At 39.4% G+C, this 27,974-nt stretch overlaps 1 protein-coding gene across 1 annotated transcript; it reads left to right on the top strand.

The window, feature by feature from the left end:
- The first annotated feature begins 17,099 nt into the window (after positions 1–17,099).
- Positions 17,100–18,386, top strand: FIBIN (fin bud initiation factor homolog). The gene has a single exon (XM_059070754.2). It carries the CDS (start codon positions 17,588–17,590, stop codon positions 18,221–18,223), a length of 636 nt encoding a protein of 211 aa, XP_058926737.1. The 5' UTR covers positions 17,100–17,587; the 3' UTR covers positions 18,224–18,386.
- The last annotated feature ends 9,588 nt before the right edge of the window (positions 18,387–27,974 follow it).

Here is a 27,974-nt window from a genome sequence, read left to right as displayed (position 1 = left end):
AGATGTTGAATAGGATAGCGAATTCGATAATATGCCAAAACCTGAAGCATGAATAGGAATGAAAATAAATCTGTTCAGTCATGAGCACCTGTCATGCCCCCTTCCACAGAGTGTTTAAGCTTCTCCAAAGCCAGTGTGTATCCCAATTACCAAGGACCTTGATAAAATGCAGATTCTACTTCAGTGAGTCTAAGGAGGGCTCTGAAATTCTGTATCTGTAACAATTACTAGGTGATGACAATGCTTGACCATTAGTGAGCAACATTTTGGCAAAAGGGATAATTTAAGAAAAATAAAAATGTTTATTGGCCACTTTTTTTCTTCAAAATTCCAGTAACTTTACTGAATTTCATGGAGAAAAATTCTTGTTATTAGAATTTAGGGTAATAATAATAGCCAAAATTATTGAGAGCTTACCATGTGCTAATTGCAATGCTAAATGCTTTATAAATATTTTCTTATTTCATCATCTCAAGAGTCCTTATGTACCTACTACTGTATTAGTATCTTCACAAAAAGGAACCAGAGGTCCAAATGTGTCTTTCCTTTTCACTCAGCCCTTCTCCTTTGCCTAATTCACTCTCTTTTGAGCATGGGAATCTATGTTCATTGCCTTTAATATAATGGACAGATAGAAAAAGTACGTTCAAGGTAAGATTGATTACAAAACAATCTATACTTGTTGACTGTTAAGTAGTAGCTTTTAAGCAGAATTTGATATATTTTAATTTAATGATAATGGAAAACATCGTTGGTCACCCAGGGTGTCAGAAATACCTGAATTTTTGCATGCATCCTTCATAAAAATAAGTTCCCATTACAAGTCTTTTCTGAAAAAGTTCTTTTTTCCTATTACATAATTTTGGCATATTATGGACATTCCATACTCAGAACAGATTAAAATAGCTCTCATACATTCTATAAATGTATAGTGAACACGCCTATTCTAAACTATACAAGAAAATTTACTTTGAGAGCAAGCAGATAATTTAGAAAAAAGATAATGTCAAAGTGGTTTTGGAGAGCCACACAAACTTTGAGGCTGCTTTGGACTCACTCATTCCAGCCCCCAAAGGAAAGTTAGAATAATGGTAAAGAGTGTTGGTACTTGTATCAGACAGATTTGTGTGAAAATCTCAGCTCCTCAATTTACCAGTTATATGACCCTGGGCAAGTTGTTTACCTTAATGAGCCTCAATTTCCTCACCTGCAAGGTAGAGATGAAAAATAATAATCCTGATTTCTTATGCCTCTTGTAAGGATTAAGTAAAATATGTAAAGAACTTAACCAATGATATATGCTATCAATGTTTCACTTTTTTGGTTCTAAGATGCACTTTTTTTGTAGCATTTTAACATCTCCGAAATTAGGAAGTGTTTTCTAATAGATGTGTAGTGTAAGTGTCTGACAATTCGCTTTTCTTGATTTTAATGTAAGTGCCTGACATTAAGCTTTTAATTGCAAGGCATTCATTTCAAAGACATCCATCTATAATAAACACATTGCCAGCTACACAACTGGATAAAGAGCCAGGCGGCTCCACCCATGAAGTTTCCCTTTTAGAAAGTCCTAGTTGACATAGATAACTGACTGACCCTGCTTTCCCTTCCTGTGCTTTAATTCCCACTCTTATGTTTTAAATTCACCAATAAAGAGTGAAACCTCAAAACCCTAAGCACACCATCCTTGATCCCAATAAAGGCAAAGCCACAGGTCCTCCCTCTCACTCTCTCTCTCACTCTCTCTCTGCCCCACTCACCTACCTTTCTGTGTGGTCCTGGGTGTACCATGTACCCTCTAGAACTTGTGAGTAATAAACCTTGTTTTTTTCAAAGTTCCTGATGGATGTTGTTGAGGTGTCTCTTGCAATCATAATAAGAATCACAGGGTCAGGCCAACCATACATTGGGTCTGGTTGGTGAAATGTCTGTGGAGCCTCACCACAAGTAGTCTGTTATGGTAGGTGTGTGCTCCCAGGCATTTCTAGCTAATAGCGTTGGGGAACCATTGATCAAAACCTCCCACTTTGGCCAGACACAATAACAACGGCTTGTACGACTTGCCTCACAACAGGAGGTCCCATAAGGAACACAGTGCTGCCTCCATGAGAGAATTCATGAGGGGTTGAAAGGAGGGAGGAGATGCCAGCTCATATTATGGGCCAACCTCCCAGAAGCTCTTGCACTAGAATCTTGGCAGAGAGATGCACGCACCACCAGGAGGGACCTGAGTCCGACCAAATATGACACAAGCAAGATGACTGGCCAGAGACAACCCAGAAAGCTAACCCCATGACCTTAAAACCTGAGACTGTGAGCCACGTGGCAGAGCAGTTCTCCTGGAATCCCTTACCCTGCTGCTCTCTGCCAGGGCCCCCCTTCCCAATAAAGTCTTTTGCTCTGTGTCTCCTTGGACAATTCATTACCAAGGGTTAGACAAGAGCAAACTCTCAGGCCCTGAAAGGTGCCCTATTCCAGTAACGATAGTATCATTATCTCAAACAAGATAGTTTATAATCACTGTTGGCCAGGTAGAATTCATGAGGTAAGTGTCATTCTCTGTGCTTGCATGATTTCAATAACAGATGAGCACATCTTTGTCACTTCAATTGTTGTATTTGCATAGCTGTTTCCATATGTGCTGAGTGTAATTGGCATTTTAAATGTCTTTTAAAAGATTATGCTATGATTCCATGTTGAAACAAAAGTTATTATGTATCCTCGAGATCACAGGAAAAGAGTATTAGAGACGTTTGGGACATTGAGATATTTGAGTATTGAGATATTAGGTACTCAAATATCATTGTTGAGAAATCACCAAAATTCCATATTTTCTTGCAAAGCAACAATCACGTGTTTAACAGGACCTAAGAAAGTAAAATACCCACAAGTAAATGAAGCTATTAACATTTTCTTGCCTGCATATCTACAAAAAGATTGTCTATCACACAACTAGCAACAGAACTAAAGACAGGAGAAATTGATATCTGAAAGAGATAAAAGAATCTTAAAGAAATGAGAGGATGATAGACCAATTCTTATTTTACACAGGACCAGTGATAAAGTATTGAACAAGAATTCATGAAAAATTCCTTTCTAACTTTGAATTTAAATTCCAGAGATATATGATCAATGAAGACAAAAAGAAGGAAGGGAAAAAAAGGAAGAGGTCGCACCCCAGGGCAGGCTCGGCCCGGGGAGCAGAGCACGGGCTACCTCCGGGTTGCTTCGCCACTAAACGCCTCCCTGGTGAGGGCAGCCAAGGGCAGGCCTCAACTCCCCAGCCAAGTCCACACTGGCCTGCCTGGCTCCTCCCAGCCGAGGCCAGCTCGTGCTCTACCAGCACCAGCCGCAGCCTCCAGCCACCCAGACGTCTTCTGACACGAGATTCTAGGTCTCTCCTTACCTCTGCAGGGTGGCCTTTCCAAATCCTGTCCCCCCCATCCCCTCTTTAGGGAAGTGAGATCCATGGTGAGCCCTGAGCTGGAAGGCCCTGCGGTCAGCTGCACACTTGCTGTGTAGCCTTAACCTCAACCTTGGCTCCTGCAGCTATTCCACGCAGATCGTAAACCTAGCTGCACTTAATTTCGTGAGCTTAAGAGTTTAATTAGAATAATGTGTGGTAAAGTACTTAGCCTCAGAAGCTGGTTACATCTGTGCAATAAACCATGTTCTTCACTCAAAAAAAAAAAAAAAAATTTTTTATTTCTCTTATATTTCTTATATTTTCCTTTTAATGTATGCCCAAAAATGATAAATGATTAAGGTCTATGTTTACATAAGTCTAAAAGGGCTCTTTCAATAAAAAAAATTTTTAAAAATTCTACAATAGCATTATGTTATAGTATAATAGATAGAATTTTTTTCTTTTGGTACACAAAATAATACAGCATCTCAAAGTTGATAACATCTTGGAATGGATGAAATATGGAAAGGATTAGCTACTACAGTATAGCTATATCTCCATAATATTAGCAAAATTTCTCTCAAAAATATTTATTGATAGAAAAATAGCCACTTTACACTTTCAATGTTGCATTATACCTTTCAGGGTCCAATTTACAATATGTAAAACAATGACCAAGCAATTAGACAAAAGTAAAAATTCAGGGACTTCCCCGGCAGTCCAGTGGTTAGGACTCTGTGCTTCCAGTACAGGGGGTGCAGGTTCGATCCCTGGTCGGGGAGCTAAGGAACTAAGCTCTCATATGCCGTGCAGCCAAAACAACAACAACAACAACAAGAACAAAGAGCCTCATGATAACATAAATAAAAATTGCATTAAAAATTTAGCCAGGGCTTCCCTGGTGGCGCAGTGGTTGGGAGTCCGCCTGCCAGTGCGGGGAACGTGGGTTCGTGCCCCGGTCCGGGAGGATCCTGCGTGCTGCGGAGCGGCTGGGCCCGTGGGCCGTGGCCGCTGAGCCTGCGCGTCCGGAGCCTGTGCTCCGCAACGGGAGAGGCCACAACAGTGAGAGGCCCGCATACCGAAAAAAAAAAAAAAATTTAGCCATTTACTTATTTTTTTCATCTCAAGTACAGTTTGGTAATCTGTGACTTTTCTCCTGGGAAGCTTTTGGTAATACTTCTGCAAGGCTCAAATGTATGCTTTAACATTTAGGTTAATATTTTTGACTGATCTGTTTAGTCCAAAAAGTGATTCAATAGATATTTCCCCAGTGAACTTCCTTCCAGGACTGTGATCACCCAACATGAATAATAGTCTTTAGACCATGGAAAGCACCAGAAAGGGTTCTGAAGGTCATAACCAGGGACAGCCCTTGAGAAAGATTGCCCATCATATAAATTTGTCTTGAGTGTTACCCTCCTTCCCCTTCAGTTACTCATTGTGGGTGTGCACCCATGCACAACACACACACACACACACACACACACACACACTAGCATTCAGACTCTCAGCTGGCTAATAACAGGGTAACAGAAAGTTAAACATAAGCAATATGACAGGAGAAAATATTGACAAAACTAACAGGTTGATAACTTGAGTGCATGAGGTATCTGTCCCCTAGACTCTATTTGTGAAGGGTTGCAATGGGAGAGATGCTAATAAACATAAAGAACTTAATTTGTTAATTTAAGCTCCTAGCAGTTTGAATCCTGGCATAAATAAAAGATTTGCAGACATAATTAGCTAGCCAGAATTTCCTACTGCAGAGAGAATACATAGAACTTCTAAGAGCTGGAGGAGATGGAAAATTTTCAAAGAAAGTGAAAGAGTTAGGCAGAATGTGGTACACCTACACCTTTTCCACTCCAAGAATAGAGCCCTGTGATGGGAATAGGGGAAAACAAAAGAACTCCTAATAAAAACGTAAACCCCAAAGTAGAAAATTCCTGAATATTTTTTCTTGGGTGCAGCCCAGAAAAATGATAAGCATCTTAAAGAAATATCCCACACTTTCAAAGAGCTGTAGTAGATATGGTGGTAGGTATGGTAGTTGCATCTGGAGGTACTGGAAGACAGAAAGACCCTCAGAATTTTTCATGCTACTGTAGCATACAAAGAGAGAGTAAGGATGCTTAAGGAAATGGTCAATCTTATGCTGACTACAGCTTCCAGTGTCCTTACCATGTCTGGACATGGTACATGTTGCTACACTAGTAGCAACATCCTACTGCTGGATTTACCATGTGGTATATTTGTAAGTCCGATGACTTATACCATCCTAGCAAGAGTGATCCTATGTCCAGGCTGCCTCTTCCATGGCTTTACTTTGAAACATATTTGTGCTGGATAAGAATTCTTTGTTGACAGGTTTGGGAGTTTTTTTGTTTTGGTTTGGTTTTTTTGTTTTCAGTACTTTAAAGATGTTGCTCTACTGTCTTCTAGGTTGCATTATTTACAAGGGAAATTTGTTGCTATCCACATCTTTGTTCCTCTGTTCAAAATTTGTCCTTTTTTCTCTAGCTGATTTTTACATTTTGTCTTTATCACTAGTTTTAAGCAGTTTGGTTCATGATTCTTTTATTGGCTTTCTTGAGCTTTGGGGATCTACGGGTTTATAGTTTTCAGCAAATTTGGAAAAATATTGGCCATTATATCTTCAAATACTCTTTCATTTATTCCCCCTCTTCTGCAGGAACTGCAATTACATATGCATAAGTCTGATCCAAGGCATCCCACAGCTCACTGATGCTGTCTTCATACTTTTTTAATCTTTTACATTTCTGTTTTATATTTATATATTTTTATAAATATATAAATACACTTATATTTTGGATTTTTTATGTCTTCAAGCTTGTTAATCTTTTTTCCTTCATGTGTTATCTACCTTTAAACCACTCTGTTTGTTTTATACCTCAGATGTTTTAATTTTCATATCTATAAGTGATTTGGTTCTTTTTTATACTTTCCACATCTCTCCTTAACATCATCAGCCTTTCCTCTCGCTTTTTGAATAAATGGAAAGCAGTTATATACCTGTTTTCATGTCCTTGCCTACTAATTCAATTATTGGTGTCATTTCTGGGTCAGTTGTGATTGATTTTCCTCCTCATCATGGGTTCTGTTTCCCTAGATGAGAAGTGCCTGGTAAATTTATATACCAGGAATTTTTAATTAATGCTAGACCTGAGTAGCTTTACCTTGTTGGATGTTGGATATTTTTATGTTCTTATAAATATTCTTGAGTTTTGTTCTGGAATGGGTGTGTTATCTGGAAACAATTTTGATCTTTAGAGGTTTGGTTTGTGAGCTTTCTTAGCCTACAGAGCAGCATTTAGGATATGACTAACATTCCCCACTACTGAGGCAAAATTCTCTTGAGTAGTCTACCCAACATTCAGTGAATTATGAAATGTTCTACTCTGCCTGGATGGAACTGCACCTCTTTCCAGCCCTGTGTGAGCTGTAGAGATTATGCCCTCTAATTCGTTTGGGTGGTTCTTTCTCCACTTCTGGTAGTTTTCTCACATGCCTGTGCTTGTTAACACTCTGCTGAAGACTCCAGGGAGATCCTCTACATATTTCTCGTGCTCCTACTTGATACAGTTCTATCTTCTCCATAACTCTGCTCTGTGAACTCTAGCCAACCTAGCCTCCCTGGGCTTCAAGACCCACCTTGGTTTCCCTCCCTACTCATGTTTGTTTCCTCTCTCTCAGGGGTCACTCTCCTCCATTGCCCAATGCCCCATGTCTTGAAAACTGTTATTTAATGTAGTATGTCTGGTGTTTTAGTTATTTTCAAGTTGGAGGATACATTCAAACTCTTTTACACCATCTTGGCCAGAAGCACAAATAAATGTGATTTTTTTTAGTGTGTTAAGTTTCCCTATAATATTTGAGTTTACATATTCTGATCATATTATGGTTTTGGTTATTTGGGATGGCATTTTTCAATCAACAGTCTTTCTTCCTCAAGTTAAAATACCTATAAATCTCTATGTGTTTAGGATTCTAAGTCCAGATTCCCAATATATTAAAATATCTAGAGTAAGAGCAAAACACAGAAGTATTATGCCTACATATTACCAAGCATCCAAAATCTAAATGTATCCAATAGTCTAATGTTTGGTTTCATATAGGCTTAACATTTGAGTGCTTACTTTTTCTTTCCTGTCAGCTGTTGGACTTCCACACCCACAGATACAAACCACAGTGAATTCGCCGTTCCAAAGCTAATCCCTTTCTTCTCTTCAAGCAGCTTTGGAATGCAGTCATACCTGAGCCAAGGAGGGCCCGAGAGGTTAAAAATAAGAAATATTTTCCTCTAATTGAAAATTGTAAAAATCATTCTACAAGTAGAAAGCAAATTTTTAATGACAAATCACTTTTAGTTATTTTAAAACTTGTTTCTGTAATTCCTAACAGGAATATTTTACTTCTCTGGGGATCATTTTGTCCTTTTCCTTGGCTCCTGCTTTTGAGATAAAGCCATTATCAATAAACCACTTGGGAGGAGAAAAAAGGAGGATGGCTTTTCCTAGGCAGAAAGCCTCTTTCTCATCTTACCCAAACATACATGCACTCCAGTGACATACCCCATAGTGAAGTGGCTCAGTATCCTTAATGCTAATAAAAATCTCTAAGAAAACAATGAGAACATTTTTATTTATTTATTTATTGGCTGAGTTGGGTCTTTGTTGCTGCGCTCGGGCTTTCTCCAGCTGCGGCGAGAGGGGCCACTCTTCATCGCGGAGGCTCAGTGAGCCTCTCCTGCCGCAGAGCACAGGCTCTAGAGTGCAGGCTCAGTAGTTGTGGTGCACGGGCTCAGCTGCTCCGCGGCATGTGGGATCCTCCCAGACCAGGGCTCGAACCCATGTCCCCTGCATTAGTAGACAGATTCCCAACCAGTGCGCCACGAGGGAAGCCCTGAGAACGTTTTTATTTTGTGTTTTCTCTGTATTAAACATCAGCAGCCCTATTATATTACTGTGCTGTCACAACAGGGTTATTATAAATCACAAGTCTTTCCACTATTCATAAATTATAATTTGCTGTCAGTTTGTACCAGACGCCAGTCTACTTAGGGGAAAGGAAAAATGATGCTTTATCTTTTTATACTGTTAAGAGTCTTTCTAAACATCATCAGTTACTTGGATACTTGACAAACCTCCCTGGCAGTACACACTTTATTTTTAAACTTTCTTAAAATCCAAACTTTCTTTTTTTTAATTTCACAACATTGAAAAATAAAAAGCTTCAAAGGGTATTTTCCATAATTAGTGTTAAAACTAAGACAAGTTTTGCTGTTAAATTTCATTAAAACATGTTCTCTTTATTTTTCATATTTGAAAATGAGAAATTATAACTTTTCCCCCATTTTCTTTACAACACCACATTTTCTAGACAACTACACATCTTCAATCTTGGCTTAAACATTCCTGAAAGAAATCTTCATTTATATCGAAAGAAATGAAAGAGAAAAAATATATGGTATATAACGTTATGGATTTTAACATTTTCTAGTGTACATTACAGGATACAAATTAGACTATGAAGCTACCTAGTAGAAATCCCTTCCATTTAGGTAGTGGTGTGAGGAAAAATCTGGAAAACATGAGTCATAATAAATATTCAAAAGACCAGAAAGTGAGAAAGAAAAAAAAAAAAGAAAATCCAGTTCTTGGATTATTTATCTTGACTCTAATTCCTGGATTTTAAGATTTGTGGTTAGAAGCTCTTCATCTAGCCTAACGTAGAGAGGCTTTATCACAAAATAACACTCTACAACACATAGGAATTGCATCTTCCCTCACCTTGCCCTCCAGCCCAACAAAAATTCCAATCCATAAAAATTTAAGAATTTAACCTCAAAGTCTACAGTAATGGAACATGCTGTGTTTTATTTTGACAGTGGAATGAATCTACCAGAGGCTCCCGAATCCACAGGGCTTGGGTATTTGGCTCCATAGCCAAGTGGTTTAGGAGTCTAATGCATGGTAGAGTCTGAAGGCTGCAGACCCAAGATGAGGATGTCAGGGAAGCCTTCTGCCTAAAGAATGAGAAGTCAGGAGCTCCAGGAGGCAAGTGCTTTCAGAATGAAGCTCAAGTTTTTCTACCTCTATATTCTATTTTCCTTTCTTTGTTTCTCTCTTTTTCTTCCAAAAATTCATACTATCTCCTATTGTAGAAAATGTGAAGAAAGCACACCAAATTAAAGAAGAACATAGCATTGCCTACAATCCCTCCATAGAAATAAACATGCCACCTTTCATCATATCACCATCTTGACTTTGTGTTGTTCCTTTTGTTGTTGTTTTCTTTATTAAACATTTTGATAAAATGGGAAACAATCATGATACCATACTCTATATAAATACATAAATATAGTATGGTATCTTGATTGTTTCCCATTTTGTTAAAAAATCTTTAAATTTACTTTTCAGAAAAGGCAAAATAGTTCCAACATATGGGTGTACCATGTATTTAACTTTTTCTCTCTTTGGATGTCTTGCTTGTTTCTAGGTGTCTATTCTTGGACACAATGCAGCGATGAACATCCTTGCTCATAAATCGCTCTGTGCATTTCTGTTTATGTTGCTGATATATATTCTAAGAACAAAATTACTAGGTCCAAGGATATGAAAACTTTTGAATCTCCTAATACAAATAACCATATTGCTTTACAGAAAAGTCAACCCCGTTAATATCCCACTTTCAGTATGTGAGTATACTTGTTTTTCTGTGACATTAAAGCATTAAGAAATATAATTATTTTATACTAAGGTATTAAGACAAACATTATTTCATTGTTATTTTAATTTTTGGCTTTTCATTACTTGCAAGGTTGCATACTTTATATGTCAAACAGGTCTATAATTTTCTCTACTGAAAACTGCCTATTCATGTCACTTGCTCATTTATCTTCAGGTGTGACAGTGTTTTTCTTACTGAGTTCTATGAACACAATGCACATGAAGAATATTAAGCATTTCTTATCAAAATGTGTTGTAAATGTCCCAATTTATTTAATTACAACTATAATAAATTTAAATCCAATGTATTTAAAGTAAAAACAAAAAGAGCAGTTCGTTCATTTCTTCTACCCTCCATCCTCTGCCTCTGGCAACCACCAATCTATTCTATGAGCTTAGTTGTTTTAATTAAAAAAAATTTTTTTTAGATTCCACATATAAGAGAGAACATATTTTTCTCCAACTTATTTCACTTAGTATAATGCCCTTGAGGTCCATCCATGTTGCTGCAAGTGGCAAAATTTCATTCTTTTTGTGGCTGAATAATATTCCATTGTATGTGCATATCACAATTTCTTTATTCATTTATCCATTGATGGAGACTTAGTCTCCATATCTTGGCTATTGTAAATACTGCTGCAATGAACATGTGGGTGCATATATCTTTTCAAATTAGTGTTTTTGCTTTCTTTGGATACATACCCAGAAGTGGAATTGCTGGATCATATGGGAGTCCTATTTTTAATTTTTTGAGGAATCTCCATACTGTTTTCCACAGTGGCTACACCAATTTACATTCCTACCAACAGCCAACAAGTTTTCTTCTTTCTCCACATTCTCACCCAACACTTGTTATTTCTAGTCTTCTTGATAATAGCCATCCTAACAGGTGTGAGATGATATCTCATTATGCTTTTGATTTGCACTTCTCTGATGATTAAGGATGTAGAGTATCTTTTCATGTACCTGTTGACGATTTTATATGTCTTCTTTAGAAAACTGTCTATTCAGATCTGCCCATTTTTTAATCAGGTTGTTTACTTTTTTGCTATTGAGTTGTATGAGTTCTTTACATGTTTTGGATATTAGCCCCTTATCAACTATATAATGATTTTTACATACACTTTTTTATGTAACCAAATATATCATACTTTCCTTTTATAGCTCCTTACATTGTTTTATTTGCTGATCATTACAGAGCTGCAATAGCATGATAAAGATAAGATAAGCTGTGACTCAGACTCACTCCTAACAAATCAAGAGTTGTTTGCTGTAAACAAAATTTTGCAGAAAAATATCATCAGTAAATGAGAATGTTTGCCCAGTCTAAATAATCTTTAGCTACATGTTATGTAAATTCTGTTGAAGAGTCTTAACCACACTAATGAATCGAGTCTCAAATCTATACCATTGAGTCCTCTTACAGCCATAATTCAAAACATATGGTCATTATTAAATTGGTAGGCTCACTTACCTCATGTTCATTTGTTTAATACTTCTATCAGCAAATATTTGCTGAGCACCTACTCTGAACATGATCAGATTGAAGAGCATCCCAGTTGCAAAGAAACACATGCTCTAAATTAAGATTCAATACCTAAGAGCCATATTTAAGTGACTTGTTATATGACAAACGTCTAGATGAGCTGACTCTTCTCCCTCCATCTGTTTGACATTTGGGGTCATTAGCAATAAGGGCCAATGAGGAGTAGGTGAAAAACATGAGAAACAAAGTGTAGGTATGCATTAGGTGGCATAAACAAAGCTGCAAAATAGGAAGTGGAGTAAATCATGTCCAGCCTGGAGCTAGAGTCTGGAAGTAAGCTTTGTGAAGTCTATTCAGACTTCTTCTCCTAAAGGCAATCATGACAAACCCGTTTTTGACTCACCTTCAAAATAGCCTCTATCATCCTCTTCCAACTGCATTTCTTTAGAATTAAAAATTGGATTTGAATTTGGATTCAAAGCATAATCAAGGACTTGTTCACTGCAGGACAATTGAAAAGTCTTCAAGATCTTGAAAAAGAAAAGGCAGCCAAGAACAAAGAAACCCAAGTGTGGAAGATATTCCTCTTTTCTAACAAAGAAAAGAAAGAAAAATGTGAATACTAACCCTGCCACAACCCTCCCTTTCCTGCCCAGGCTGATTTCTGAGGGGCACCTCTTTGGCCATTTCATGGGCTCCTTTGTAAGTTTTATTGAGACCAGAAACAGCAGAATGCCTTAAATAAGGGGACTGACTCAGCTCCTTTGTTCCTCGGTAACCTCAGTCAGTGGCTCTTGGCTTAAAAATTCCATGACACTTGTCCTGTTCCCAATCAGATGTGAGATTCAACTCCCTAAAATCATCACAGTCTTTGTGGGACACTCTTGTGATCCTCACTTTACACTTCAATTTGCAGACTCTTTGCATCCATGTTTCCCACAACCTCCACAGAGTGTAGACCTGCATCTACTCCTCCTATTTCCCCATGTGGGCTGCTGAACAAAGTGCCTGCAGAATTGAAGTGACACCAATACATTTAACTCTCTCATACACTGTCTCTACCTTTTCTCATCTCCCCCGATTCTACCGGACCTGAGAATTAAAATAAGGAAAAATAAAAACACTGCTTAAAGAGGGGAAATAAACAAGGCCAGATTCTTCTCCAACCTGGTTCAATCACAACCCAGGCATGTGCTTTCAACAGCAGAAAAGTGAAAATCTTTACCAGGCAAATAACAAACTACCCTGCAGGGTGGTCTGATGCTTCTGAAGCTTATAGACCAGAACACTGGGATCACATGTACAGACTGCTGCATAGTTTCCTTAGAGTGGGTCAAAAGTCACCCTTCTGAGTGATACTCCCTTCTGAATGTTCTGAATATTGGAATGCATAGGGCTCTTCCCTTCTCTCCTTCCAGGATCATCCAGATTAAGTGTGAGACATCACTGGCTGACTGTTGGCTGGATAAAACATGTGCTCAAATAAGATAGATTATCTGACCATCATTAAATAATAGAATTCCTTAAATTCTACAGTTTAGCTAACATAACAACTAACAAATATTTGGTCCTTGCTATACCGTTGGCTCTGTGTTAATCACAGAGAAAATAAAGGTAAATAAAAGACGTCCTTACACTTGGGAACCCACAGTTAAGTAGGGGAGATAGACCAGTTTAACAGAAACCCAATGCAATGCAATACACATTCCATAAAAACAAAGAAAAAATACCTCTGAAATACTACAAAAACATCTTGTCAAACACTAAATAGGAAGTGACCAACTTAACCTAGGGTTTGCTGACAAATACTCATTAAGCACCTCCTATGATTCAGGCACTGTGCCAAGCACTGGGGAGAGAGAAGTGAACATAGCTCCTATCTTCATATGCTGTAAGTTAAGCTGGACTGACAAACCTAGAACAAATAAATACATAAAGTACAATTATAAATAGTGGAAAGTGCCATGAGGAAAAGAACAGGGTGGTATGATAGGGAATGCTCAGGAGAACGAAGTAAAATCTGGAAATCAAGGAGGGACTTTTAGAGGAAATGGCATTACAGTTAAGACATGAGAGAGTAGGCATGAACCAGGACAGGAGTTGGGTAAGAGGGTTCTAGGCAGGGAAAACAGAACAAGTAAAGACTTTGAGATGAGAACAAATTTGAACAAGAATCCCATATGGCTTAAGCATAGTGAACAAAGTGGGGCTTTGCAAGAGGTGGAAATTGAGAAGCTGGGACCAGACTGTGTAAGAAATGGTAGGCTAACTAAGGAAGCTGAATTTCAGTCAAAGTGCAGTGGGAAGCCATTGAGGTATCTACAATGGTGGATAAAATCCCTCCCAAATGACGCTGAATCCTTATAATGTGCTTAGCTTACATGGCATGGTGCTGCACAGACAGACACTATTTGATCCCTGGCTCAAGACCCAGCCTCTTAGTAGCACTCTCCTTCTCTCCTCTGGACTCCCTAGCTCTTATTTAAGCCCACCTTAACCCTGATCCTGGTAGACCAGCCCAAAATAGAATTGGGCATATATGAAGAATGTATGAACAAATGTTTATAAAAAGTGAGCGAAATGAAGTGTTTAATGCAAAAGGCTACAGCGGGCTGGAGCTGGCTGGCACTGGCTCATGAGAGCCAGTTGTTAGATTTTCAGGAATTTTGTGAGTCAGTTAAACATCGATCACCATTATTAAAAATTAAGTTATCTAAACTTACATTTAAATAAATTATACTAAATTAAAGGGAGTGCATAAGCAAAACTCATCAGTTCTTAATTATTTTACTACATTTTACTATATTCTATGCTTCTGTGGTCATCTGTGTCTAATGTATCTGTATGATAGGAATGCTATATAATGATGTGTCATTGCACATGTCATTCTAACTCTGCATTCAATGGCATCGGCCATGTGAGAGTATTTACCCCATGGAAATCAGCAAATGCTAGAAAAGGGTTCTTTTCTCCCCTCAAGCCTACTGTTGAACGCTTACCAGCACAGCACTGCAATAGGGTGCCAGTGTCTTTCAGGAGTGGGTGCTAAAGACAAAACCATAGGGAAGGGGGAATATTTGCAATTACTCTCCCAGAATCTATTCTCACACTGTCCCCTTGTTAAGCAGGTTCCTGTTTCCCAGCTATATAGTTTGCATGGTAACTTGCATTCAGCTGCCGAACTGGGTCCTTAGTGTCTTAAGCCCAGTGGCTATCCCAAACTTTTGACTATGATCAGCCTGGTTCAAGGACGGATTCATCTTCTAAATCAGGCCAGCTGTGGCCACTGAGGCTGATCTGAAGGACCTGTATTTGAGCTACCAGGAAATCTAACCTGCCATTCCTTCTAGACATGAACAAAGAAGTCTGTAACCCCAGAAGACACTGGTATCCATCTTGGAACCACAAATGAAAGAGACTGCCCAAGAATGAATATAAACTGAGGAAGTAGAATCAAAAAATGGTAAGAGAAAAACTAGATTCTGGACAGGTTTGGGTTGAAAACAATCTAATCTTAGACTTTCTGTAAGTCAAGGAATTTCCTTTGCCTGTAGTCTGATTAAATTTGACCTTCAGTTGCTTGCACCAGAATGATTCCTTCCAGCTTCGTGACATGCGGTTTGACTTTTAAAGGAGGTAACTGCAGGAAAAAGCAAATACTGTGTGTGTATATACATGTCTGACTCTTCAACCAAAGAGCAAGCTCTTTGGAGGCTGTAACTTTTTATTGCACACCTTTGTATCTGTAGCTAACTTAACACTGTGCCCTGCACATAGTAGGGGGCAAGTAGTAATAAGTGCTTAAAGTAGGCTTGTTTAGTTGAATTGGTTAGCAAGTCAGAGAAGGGATTGTGCAAGAAGTAGTGTGAATCAGAGTAAATTCCTCTTGCTTTTCTTGGCTGACCCGCCAATTTGAATCCATCTGTTGTCATTTGTCAAGGTGCCATGGGAAAAGGAATGAAGCAATATGGCTCTTGAGCCCAGGAGTCCAGTCTCTCAAATGGAGAAAGTTGGAGTCTTCTGCTGAAAATGTCATAGTTTAGTTAGCATAAACACTAAGAAAACTCATTTGATCTACGTTTTCAAGATGCCAAGTATCTGGACAAAAATTAAAATGTGTGGTCAACATGCTCCTCAAAATCTATGCATGTGGCACCACATCGACAAATATCCAATTACTTAACTGGACTTCTCACTGTCTAGCTAGGGTTGTTTATGTCATTGAAAGTGATGGCAGCAAGTATGGCACTGTGGCGCTAAATGACACCTGTGCCTTATGATTCTGAGAGGGAGATAAGCATAAACACAGGCAAATCACGAGTGTTTCAGGTACATTTCAAGGCAGAAAGAGGAAATAACCATAGAAATAGGGATGCTGCCTCTGTTTTCCCACTCCTTCCCTGTCTTCTCCTCCACTACCCTATTCGACATACAATATCTCTTATTTATTTATATTAATTGTCTTTCCATGTCCCAGAATGTAAGCTCCAGGAAGGCAAGGATTTCTCTCTATTTTTGTTCACTGCTCTTTATGTGAACAAAATAGACTCTGACGAATGGTAAATGCTCAATAAATATTTGATGAACAGATGAGATGGCTGAAGGATGGCAATATGCTAAGCAATTCATAAATCAAAAACTAAGCTGGCCTGGTGAAAAGAAATACTTTTTTTCTAAATTAAATTAAAAGACCCAGTGACTTAATGAGTCTTGGCTGGCTGAACTGCAATCTTTGTGATAATAAATAATTTGTTTAACTTTCTATCCCTTGGGTTCTCCACCCAGAAAACTGGAGATAACAGTACCAGTCCCATATTCTTCCAAAACTTTTAAGTGTCCCAAAAGAGGCAATAGCTTTAAAGGTGTTAAGTTAAAGATGCAATGGAGGAGCTTAGCAAGGATGGGCTTTCATGAAATTAAACAATTATCTCAGTTGCCCATTGACTTATTAAACTGGCAAAATTCCATTTATCAGCTTTTTTTCCTATACATACTAGCAACCATGCGTTAATCAGTTTTCTATATTCCTATTTCTACCAAAGTATTCTTACTGTAACTTTAATTAACTAACCATTTCCAAACAAAACTGCAATTTCATACACTTCAAAATTTCCTTTAAAGCCATAAACTTTTTAATGCTAAGAATAGACATACCCACAGAATGCAATCTAACTGACATTTATTTTATTGTTTGGAAACAATTTTAAATTGTGAAATGGCATTTCTCCAGGGTAATTACCCTTCCTCCAGATTCATTAATAGCAAAACAGTCTTTCTGTTATGGATCCTCTTCCCATTTTCTCCTTCAAGCTAAATTCTATTTTGCGGGTCTCCTTACCAATCCTCAAAAAGAGACCCTGTACCTTTAATAGCACAGACCTGGTGAGAGGTTTCTTTCCAAACTTGTTCCCTGGCTTCCAAGTGACGAAATCAGCTGTAATTTGAGAGCAAAGAGATCCTCAGGATATCATTAGCCAAAGGAAAAGCTCCGCATTCCCACCCAGTCCAGGAGTTGAAATAGTATCAGAGGGCAAGAACCTTTCTCTCCAGCTACAGGCTCCATTTCCCAAGGAGAGAGGGGGAACTCCGAGAGCCAGAGTGGGACAACGGAGCCAGCCAGCGTCCAGCCAGAGAGCTGGAGCAGGGGTTCCCCACCCGTGCCGGGATCCCGCCGGGAAGGAGCCGGCTGAGTTCCATCCACCCGAGCGAGCGCAGGAGCTCAGAGCGAGGGTGCATCCTGGGCTGCGGGCTGCAGCGTCTGCTACCCAGGCTCTGGTGCCGCAGCCACATGAAGCCAGTTGGGGAGGGGTTGCCAGGGTGCAGAGAGGCTACTGGGACTGAGGCTGACGCCGTCTCAGGGAGGCGCTGACTCCCTAGGGGACCCCCTTCCTCGCGCCTGGGCGAAAAGTCTTCTCCAGGGGTCCCCGGTCATCCTGAATATCCAGGATGGTGTTCATGAAGTTCCTCTGGATGGGTTTTCTGTGCCACCTGTGTCAGGGCTATTTCGATGGCCCTCTCTATCCAGAGATGTCCAATGGGACCCTGCACCACTACTTCGTGCCCGACGGGGACTACGAGGAGAACGATGACCCCGAGAAGTGCCAGCTGCTCTTCAGGGTGAGTGACCACCGGCGCTGCTCTCAGGGGGAGGGGAGCCCAGCCAGCAGTCTGCTGAGCCTCACCCTGCGGGAGGAATTCACCGTGCTGGGCCGCCAGGTGGAGGACGCGGGGCGCGTGCTGGAGGGCATCAGTAAGAGCATCTCCTACGACCTGGACGGGGAGGAGAGCTACGGCAAGTATCTGCGGCGGGAGTCCCACCAGATCGGGGATGCCTACTCCAACTCGGACAAGTCTCTCACTGAGCTGGAAAGCAAGTTCAAGCAGGGCCAGGAACAGGACAGCCGGCAAGAGAGCAGGCTCAACGAGGACTTCTTGGGGATGCTGGTCCACACCAGGTCCCTGCTGAAGGAAACGCTCGACATCTCTGCGGGGCTCAGGGACAAATACGAGCTGCTGGCCCTCACCATCAGGAGCCACGGGACCCGGCTAGGTCGGCTGAAAAACGATTATCTTAAAGTGTAGGTGGAAGGGTAAACTTCCAGGGAGAGGGAATCAAATCAGACCCGTGGTGGAAGGTGGGGGACAGAGACGGGGCTTTTTCCCATATACTTATTACTTTTTATAACCAGATTTGCACTTGGAGAGTGATCTGATGTGATCTTAAAAAAAAAAAAAAAAGAAGTGAGAGTTGAGTGGTTTTAGTTTCGTACACTATTTATGTGATTGCTATTGATTTGTCACCTGGAAAGAAGAATTTAAAACCATGTCTCCTGCCTTTCCTAGAAGGGCTTTATATCTCTGCAGAGGCACCTGTTTCAGTCACATCTGAAAGGACACAGTTTATGCAGTAGGGACTGTTTAATCTTCCTCATCCTGAAGATTATGTGAAAATACCCAGGGGGCATGTGCATAGCTCCTTTCTGCCTTCAGCCTTCTCTCCTGGGCTCTGAAAGCTGTCAAAGTCGCCTGTTTTTCAGATGAGGTCAGAGGTGCTGCTCAGCATGCCTGCCAGAGGATGGAAGTTGCTGGTTTCTTCTCCTTTTCCTTCTTATTTATTAACCATTGCCTTTAGTTGTTTTCTTTTTGGTTTTGGATTTGGGTTTTTTGGTTTGTTTTTTCCTTAAGTATTGGCTAGAAACTATAGGCAAATCACCTTCTGCAGGGAGATGTCTGCTGTGCCTCTGTGGGTGTGTGTAACTTAAAGGGGTCACATTCAAGAAGTCTAAGGTTTGTGGTGATTATGCACGCCTGTGATATGCTGATTTGCTGTGTGTCTCATTGTGTGTCTGTGTCATCAGCACTGCAGTCCATTACAGAGAAGTAGGTAGATTGCCTTGACACACCCCCAAATGCCTGTGATTTAGGTTACCAGTGTATTCTTTCTCATTTAAGGGTTTTACTTCTGTTTGCTTATTGAAAACTTGTACTTCAAGTAGAGGGAATTTTAATTATCATAACTCCTTAACTAAGTTTTTATTATTCAGCCAATAAATATGTTCTCATATAATACCTGCTTATTTTCTAATTTATATTCATAACTTTCATGCTACAAAGAGGAGCCAGTGCAAAAGGGAAGAGAAGGCTGGGATTGAAGCCAGTTTACTTAGAGTACATGATAAAGAAGGTAGAGGAATCGCTACGTATTTGGCAATCCTCCCTTCCCTGGCCACCCTCACCATCCTCAAAAGGAAAAAATAAAATCTAGCCTGTGCCAAAACTTGATCTCTGATGGTCTGCCTCAAAACTCCAATTTTCTCTAGTTTTCCCCTCGAATTAATTGGAAAAGTGTATGGCAAAGCTCAGAGCTTATATGCTCTCAGAATGTAGAGGGAAGGCTCCATTCTAAGCTGTAGGAATTACAGTGATGTTTAATAACTTTGAAGACAGGTCTACGTTATTTCATTAATGATTTTTAAAATGGAAATGCACTTTATTTCATACCTTTTCCCAGCCAATCCTCACCCTTACCTTAAATATGCTTTCCTTTCATACATATGCACACACACACACACACACACACACACACACACACACACACACACACACACACTGGGAAATAAGTGTTCATAATCTATTCTTCAACAGGGAGCCATTTTTTCTCTCCCATGCATGAGGAATCCAGTTTTCTATTCCTCTGAAGTGTCAATATCCTCCTATGACAATAGGGGAAACTGAGGCCCAGAAAGTGACTGATCCTCAGTTAGTTCTAACAGCACCAAGTCTCCTAGATTTACATATGGGACTTTCCCACCCTGCTCTTTTCAAACATGCTGAGAGATGAGAGAGAGTGGCTTGAGGCCTGAGGCTTTGCATAACTATTTCAGTGTTTAAAATAAAAAGGAACAAAATATGGAATAATACTTCAAATAATCATTTGTCATTTCTTTTCAGCACCCAGGGGCCTGATTTTAGCCGCCTCTAGTGTATGGGGAAAAGACTGGTGTGTGGGAAAAAGGTAAAGATCTTTTAAGAGGGTTTCCATCTTTATTCTATGAAAGATGAGGAAAAAAATAACAGCAGAGGCAAAGGAGATGATATCTGGTACCTAAATGATTGTAGTTTGTAGTCACAACCCTTCCTATCTCAAAACTTTCATATCACTCGCTTCACAGTGATCACATCTAATCCACAGATGTATTAAATGTCATCTCCTTGATCTTCCCAGTTGTAATAAGAGGATATTAGACTCATGATACAGATGGAAAACTGATTTCCTCTTGATGCTAATTTCTATCAGTTGGGAATGGCTACATACAGTAGTTCATCAAAAAGGATTTAAATGACACAGATGTAAGGATTGTTGTACCCAATTAGATATATCTTCCATGCGTGCAAGAAGGCAAGTGGTGACACATCTGCTACAAATTTGAAAACCCCAATGTCTGAGGTTCTTTCCAGTGCTGACATTCTATGATTCCTACCAAACCAGAATGAAATTATCTGACATTGAATCATCCATTCAAGGCTAGATGTAGTGCCAGTAATCTCACAGAGTCTTATGTAAATGGCCCCAGAGGACAAATTGGAATTCCCAGGTGGGGAGAGCAAGCCATCCTGGACTATCAACCCAGAGGCTAATATCACAAGGAGTTTCCAAATCCTCTTAGGACGGGGAGCCAGCCACATGCAGATCTTTCCTCTCTGCTTCCTTATTATTCTTACTAAGACTTTATTACTCACACAGTGACAAATTCTTTCTTTTAAGTAGTGGTTCTTTATTTTTTAGACCATGAAATATTTTAAGAATCTGAAGAAAATGATATACTTTCTTCCCTGAGAAATCTACTTACAAGAACATTCATACAATGTAGGATAGTCTTTCTTTAATAAATATTGGTCGATCACTCAATATATGTCAGGCACTAGGTTAGGTTGTGGGTAATTCTGAGATCTTACAAAGTGTTGGGACACCAACTAACTGAAAGTTTAAAAATGCCTCTTAGGGTTTTATTTGGAGTAGGAGACATTTTTTATTATCGTTATTGTCATTGTTATTATTGTTATCAACAGCAACAAAATAATCCAACTTTTTTGAGAACTCAACTCAGCATTATTGGTTAGAGCCTGTGCTAAGAACTTTGCCAGGGCATTTCCCTTAATTCTAACAGCAAACTGTGTGAGGAAAGTATTATATAAAAGGAATTAACATATGCCAAGGGCTTAGAATAGTACCTGACACAGAGTGAATCCTCAATAAATGTTAGTTGTTGCTTTACTGTTATTTATTATTATCATTATTTTTATAACTGAGGCCCAGAAAGCCTAGGTAATTTTCCCAAATTTAAAACAGTGATGTCTTATTTGCTTCACTATTCTGTCACTTTTTAAGCTGATGATTTTCTAGGGGGATATATGATCAAATAAAAGAAGAATGTGGAGGGTAAGCGTCCACTGGAGGTGCCAGCCGTCCACTCCAAACATTGTCCCCTTCTAGGCCAGGCAGCCTACAGCCTACAGCAGTTCAGATGCCTGAGAGCTGTCAGTCAGAAGCTGAGTGGCTCCACTGGTAACAGAATTCCTCACTGATACTTTCTCCATGTAATGCATTGTTCAGTATCCTCACACTCTCAATCTGACCACGTGAAAACTGCCATATACCTACTTTGAAGAATTCCATAGATATCTGTCCATCTATAGTCTGCCGATAAAAGACACCAGGCCGCGTTAGCCTCTGCAAAAACCAAAGCCACACTCGAAGTTGGCAGGTATGGGTGTGTTATGCATGGCAGCATGGAGAGGCTATTCTACAGTTTATATATTTTTTAACTCTCACTTACAATTCTGCTAAGGAAACAGACACAAAACTTTCTTAGAGAAGCCTTGAAACTTCAATTATAAACTATTTAACAAGTCATAAAAGCATCCATAAAAACTACTAAAGATATGAAATCTCCCTAAAGGGTATGGTCAAATTTCCTGAGGACATTTTTCAGAAGATGATTATGAGAATCTTCTTGATAAAGAATAATACCAGGGTGTGAAATATGAATGGTAAATGTGGTTTATAAATGTTTTACTATAAAAGGAAAAACAACTGGAGACATAAAAATCTTGGTTAGAAATAGAATACAGAAATATATAACAATCATTCACCAGTATAGAGAATGAGATTCTGCAAATCATCTTAGTAATTTTGGAATCAGGGTGGCCCTTAAGAATATTATTTTGGAGTCAGAATCCCCAAGGATATGTTATTCAACAGACATTTTTAAAGTACCACCATATGAGGTAACTAGGATAGAAATAGTATAGTCGGCTCTCCGTATCTGCGGGTTCCACATCCCTGGATTCAACCAACCTCGGATAGAAAATATTTGAAAGAAAAAATATTCCAGAAAGTTCCAAGAAGCAAAAGAAAAAAGGAAAAATAGTGCACTGGCAACTATTTACATAGCATTTATGTTGTATTAGGTATTAGTAATATAGAGATAATTTAAAGTATACGGGAGGATGTGAGTATATTATATGCAAATACTAAGCCACTTTTTATAAGGGACTTGAGCATCCCTGAATTTGGGTATCCACGGGGGTCCTGGAACCAATCAACTTCAGATACAGAGGGACAACTGTGTTTAGGCATGTGAGGAAACTGACACCTAAAAAAGGATTTGAGCTTGGCACACTGTGGATTGGTATGTACAAGGTCCAGCAAGAGTCTAAACTAGAATTGTCTGGACAATGTAAAACAGTGTAAATAAAATAAGGATTTTGTATAACCACATATTCAAGGGATAAAGGAGTTTCATTGTTGCTGTTATTATTGTTGTTGTTTTGCTTTTTAAATAACTTTTTTTCTAGTTATATAAGCCATACCTGCTGAATTCTAATAATGTGGCAAACAGCAGAACATAAAGAAAACAAAATCGTTCATATTCTCAAACTCTCCCTGCCATACACTCACTATTTGTATTTCAGTGTGCATTCTTTTAGTGCTTTTCACACATATCTATGTTTTGTATTTTTTTTTTAAATGATATTATAATAGTGCATTGTTTTGTAGCCAATGTGAAGTTTAAGTGTTAAATATGCTCAATTGCATAAATCTTTTTAAAATGCTTAAATCTATCCACCATGCTTCAGGAGGTGGAAGTTCTGGATTCAGATCTTGGCCCAACATGTGTTAGCTGTGCAACTTTGAAGAAGTTCCTTCAATGTTCTGAAATTCAGTCACTTTGTTTGCAAAATGAAGATAATAATAGCTAATATTTACTGAACAGGTACAGCTCAAAGTGTTTTCCATACATGACCTTATAAAATCCTCACAGGTTCATATTTCAGGTAGATGTTATAGTTTCTGAACTTTTTGTATAATGACACTGAGGCACAAAGAGGTTAAGGTCTCACAGTTAAACAAGAATGGAGTCAAGATTCAAAAGCAGGCAATCTGACTTCTCTATTGCCCTCATAACCACTAATGATTCTTTTCCTTTCTGGAAGCAGGAGATTGGACACATGATTTCTTAACTCTGCCTATTCCAGGATCTATGACATGTGGCCTGTGAAATGAACATTTTTTTATATGATTACCTTAACTGAAGAAAGTTAAACCCAATTTCTCTCAAAGAACTTTTTTCTCTGCTTGATTTTACATTGGGCCAAGTATCTCCTTATACCTGTGTCACTCTGTGATTCTTTGCCTAAGAACAACTGGTTTCTTGCTAAATATGACATTTTTCCAATCACTTTCACATGTATTATCACTTTCTATCATAACACATGTTATGATAGCAGAGTAAATCAGAGAAAGAAAGAGCTTGGGGTCAGAGAGGAGAACCAAGACTAGATAGTATATGAACTAGATGATTATCATAAGAAATTTGGATATTATTCTAATTTCAATGCACTTGAAGTCTAAGGAGAGGATCTATTTAGTTATTAATTAATATAATATAAGTAATATTGGATAATATTTGGGTATTATTCAAATTTCAATGATCTAATTTCCTTTTGGATATTATTCAAATTTCAATGCACTTGGAGGTCTAAGGTGAGGAGTAGTATGATCTGATTTACACTAAAAAGACCACGTTGGGAGGAGACTATATGTAGGGCAGCAAAGTGGAAGAAGGAAAGCCACTTGGATCGGTGGCTACAAGGTCATGCTGATGAGAGATGACAAAGGCTTGGGCTAAGGTGGTAATGGGAAAGACAGCAGGAACTGGCCTTGATCCTCTACCAATATGTCTCATTATTGCTTTTGTCCCAGAAGAGTGTGTGTCATTATTCCCAACCTTCTTCCGCATTGATCCGATTTCCTAACTCTTGCCTCCACTTCTTCTCTTCCTCCCCCTGTGGATTTGACTCTAGCATTGCCTCCCTCAGGTTCTTGACCACGTTCCCCTCCAAAAGGTGGCTGGATATGTATGAATGACTACATCAGGCAATATATGGACCCCAGCTGACCCCTCCCACTCAAAGCTCCAACTCTGGCCCACCAGCCCAAGCCCTGTCTACCCTACTTTTTAGGCTGGAATGGAAAGACCTGTAAAGGTGGAGATTTGCATTCAAACCACAGGCATGGCTCACATGATCGCCTATTACACAAAGATAACTGATCGCTCTAAAGTTTAGACATCTCCCCTTTACTAATGATCTCAGGCATCACCACTGCATCTCTATTCTGCATTTTTCTTCACAGGAGCTTTAAGATAGATAAGCTATATCTAAATACATGACTTTTCTTTTGAGGCTTTCAGATGACTTCAGAATTTGTCATTGCCTCCTACTCGATAAGGGCACAAAGCATCCTATTTTGACTCTCACAGTGTTTACTTGTATGGCTTGTACATTTCACCATGTCTCTTTTTTGCCTTTCCACAAAAAAACAGAAGACATTTTGTGTGTCAATAGCTTGCTGTTTACAGAGCAGAACCTGACAGCTATGATTAATGAGGGAGAGCCTCCATGCTTTGGGATTGGCAGTAATGGCTTGCATTTTCCAGTTGTGAAACGTTTCCTCCTGCAGGAGTTAAGGAAATGTGTTTCCTGAATGTCTTTTCTTGCTTTGATCTTTGCCCGACTCTAAATGCAGGCACTCCGCTCAACTTTCAAAATGTATGCTTTGCTGGCAGTCCCACTGAGTCAACCACTAACATTTTCCACATGATTCGACTACAGATTAAATTATAAAGAGCAGAAAACCTAGTGGGTTCGCTCTGTTCTGAGGTATATTTTTGCCTACCCTTCGTGTCTGTTTTCTCCTGCCCTGGTTTCCCCTTCCCCTTGCCTTAGCAAAGCTCTTTCTCTCCTGTTTCCTCCTTTGCTCTCCATCTCTCCCTCTCCTTTTGCTATTAGGAACATGAGAAGTAGAGGCAGAATTCTGATTCACATCGTAACTCTACAATTTATTAGCTGCAGAAGCTAAGCAAATCGTTTAACCTCTTGGAGCCTCCGTTTCCTCCTCTGTACAGTGGGAATCATGACACATAGTTTTCAGGGTTCTTGTGAGGATTTGATATGCCATTGTATGAAGAGGACTTACTATAATACTGAGCCAAAGTGCGTGCCACTATACCCATGCTATCTGGCCATGGGTAGCTCATCGAAGACCCTCCTTTAAGAAGGGACACCTTATGTGTTCTTAGGTTAAAATGAAAAAGATGTATTTCAAATAAGCCTTAGACATTGTATGTATGTGTCATGAGCCTGTATTAACCTCCCCATTCTAGGCAGGCATCTCAGAAGCCAAAGACGTGTTTGTTCCCATTCATGTAAGAGAAGCTCCTTTGCATGTATGTGTGTATACCTCAAATATTCCTCCCTATTTAGGCCAAGAGAATGAATGCTATTGCAGGAAATAACAGTTAGCAAATTTGCTCACCTTTCCTTTCCAAATGTTTACAGTGCCTTTGCTTTGTGCCTTGACCACATGAAAGAAACTCGGGAACTGCAGTACTTGGGCAGCTACAGTGAGAGAACTCGCAAATCTTGGCAACAGGGCTATCAAGTGAGAGAGAATAAGAATATTAATTCCTAATATTTATTGAGCACTAACTACATCTTTGGTCCTGGGTACCCTGGAAAAGTCCAGTTTTCAGGCCTGTCAGACTAAAACCAGAGCCATTTGTGGTGATCTCAATATGGAAAGCATTAGGGTGACAGCATGACCTTCTTTATGTAAACCCACACTGTTGCTGTGTGATTTGCTGGCCTTAACTGCCTGGTAGTCCTCTATCACAGTAGTTCCCAACATCTTTGGCACCAGGGCCCGGTTTCATGGAAGACAATTTTTCCACTGGTGAGGCGGGTGAAGGGGGGATGGTTCAGGCCATAATGCGAGCGATGGGAAGCAACAGATGATGCTTCACTTGCTCTCCCACCGCTCACCTCCTGCAGTGTGACCCAGTTCTTAAGAGGGCTTGGGGACCCCTACACTATAGTCTCCAGGTCATGAGCTTGCCAGGGCAGGTAGATTGTACTGATCTAAGCCCTGTTTCAGCTCGGACATATGCAGGCTTCACTAAGAGGACCCGGGGGCATTTGCATACAGCTTGCAGACTTCCTGAGGTGAGAATTTCTGAAGTTAGTAATTATCTAGCTTGCCTGCTTCTCCCCCATGCACTCTCTACCTGCGCTGCAATGGAAGAGGCCCTGGGTCAGTTGAATAACGACTCAGGATCGGGCATGGTGATCCCTGCAAAACACACTCAGAGAAGACCTGGATCTACATCCTCTTCAGTATAAAAGCAGACAGTGTGGCCCAAGTGAACACTAATCTGTGCATATATTTAGCAGTAAATCTAAGGAATAAATAGGCAACATTTCTTTTCTAATTAGAAGCATTTTGTTCACTTGGGAAACTTCAGAAATAGAACAATTTTTAACTGTTTGGCTCAAACAAAAACTCATTCAGGCTCAGAAATTGGCAAAGGCCATACTAATGATAAATACTTATCTCATAATCACATTTTCCATAGCCCCTCTAATTTCCAAGAGTTTTGTCATAAAAAGAATTGCAGTGAAAAATCTGGACTGACAGTTTGCAATAATGACATAATATTACCCGGATGTCAGGGTTTACAGGGCTCTCCCATTTCCTCTGTAAAAATCTGACCATTACCAAAGCCACCACTTTGCCTTTCATTCATTGTTAAACAACCATTTTTCAGAGGGGCTATTCATTCATTTTTCTGTTCATTCAACAAATATTTATTGAATACCTACAATGTGCAATTACTTTACTAGATTCAGAGCATAATAATTGTAATAATAATGATAATAATAAAAATAAAACAATAGACAATATTTTTACACTACTTACTATGTGCCCAGCACACTATTTTGAGCATATCACATTTATTTAACACAGATAAACCTTGCAATAACCCTTCAGAAGGTTTGTTTGTAAATTGCTCAACGACCTTTCTAGAATGTCACCAATGCCAATGCCAACCCTCGTCTTGCCTCTTCCCTGATCCCCAGCTTTGCCAGAGTCCCCTCTCTGGCTACCAGCCTCTCCTGATCTGACCCCTCCTATCCTCTAATGGAATGCTAATTCTGGAAGGATTGAGCAGTCTTTAAATCAGGAGTTCAGGAATATTTGGAGAAAGTTCTTCCTCAGTGATCCAGGGAGTTAAATAAAACAAACTTTAGATTATCTGAGAAAGAAATGTTAGAGAAAGAAAGTTAGCAGGAGAAGACCTTGACCCCAAGCTCAAGTTTTCAGGATTGAGCCAGCCAACCTGATCATGAAACCCAAGATTTCAACATTATGTTAACCTCTGTCAGGCTAAAATAGTAATAAAACCTTACTTGTAATTACATCCCTAGATAT

This window comes from Kogia breviceps, chromosome 7 (genome assembly GCF_026419965.1).
Source record: "Kogia breviceps isolate mKogBre1 chromosome 7, mKogBre1 haplotype 1, whole genome shotgun sequence".
In the NCBI taxonomy this organism is placed as follows: Eukaryota; Metazoa; Chordata; class Mammalia; order Artiodactyla; family Physeteridae; genus Kogia; species Kogia breviceps.
This window is presented reverse-complemented; position numbering and strand designations above follow the sequence as displayed.

Excerpts from the sequence above, each read along its gene's own strand:
- FIBIN (XM_059070754.2), top strand. The coding sequence starts at position 17,588 with ATGGTGTTCATGAAGTTCCTCTGGATGGGTTTTCTGTGCCACCTGTGT.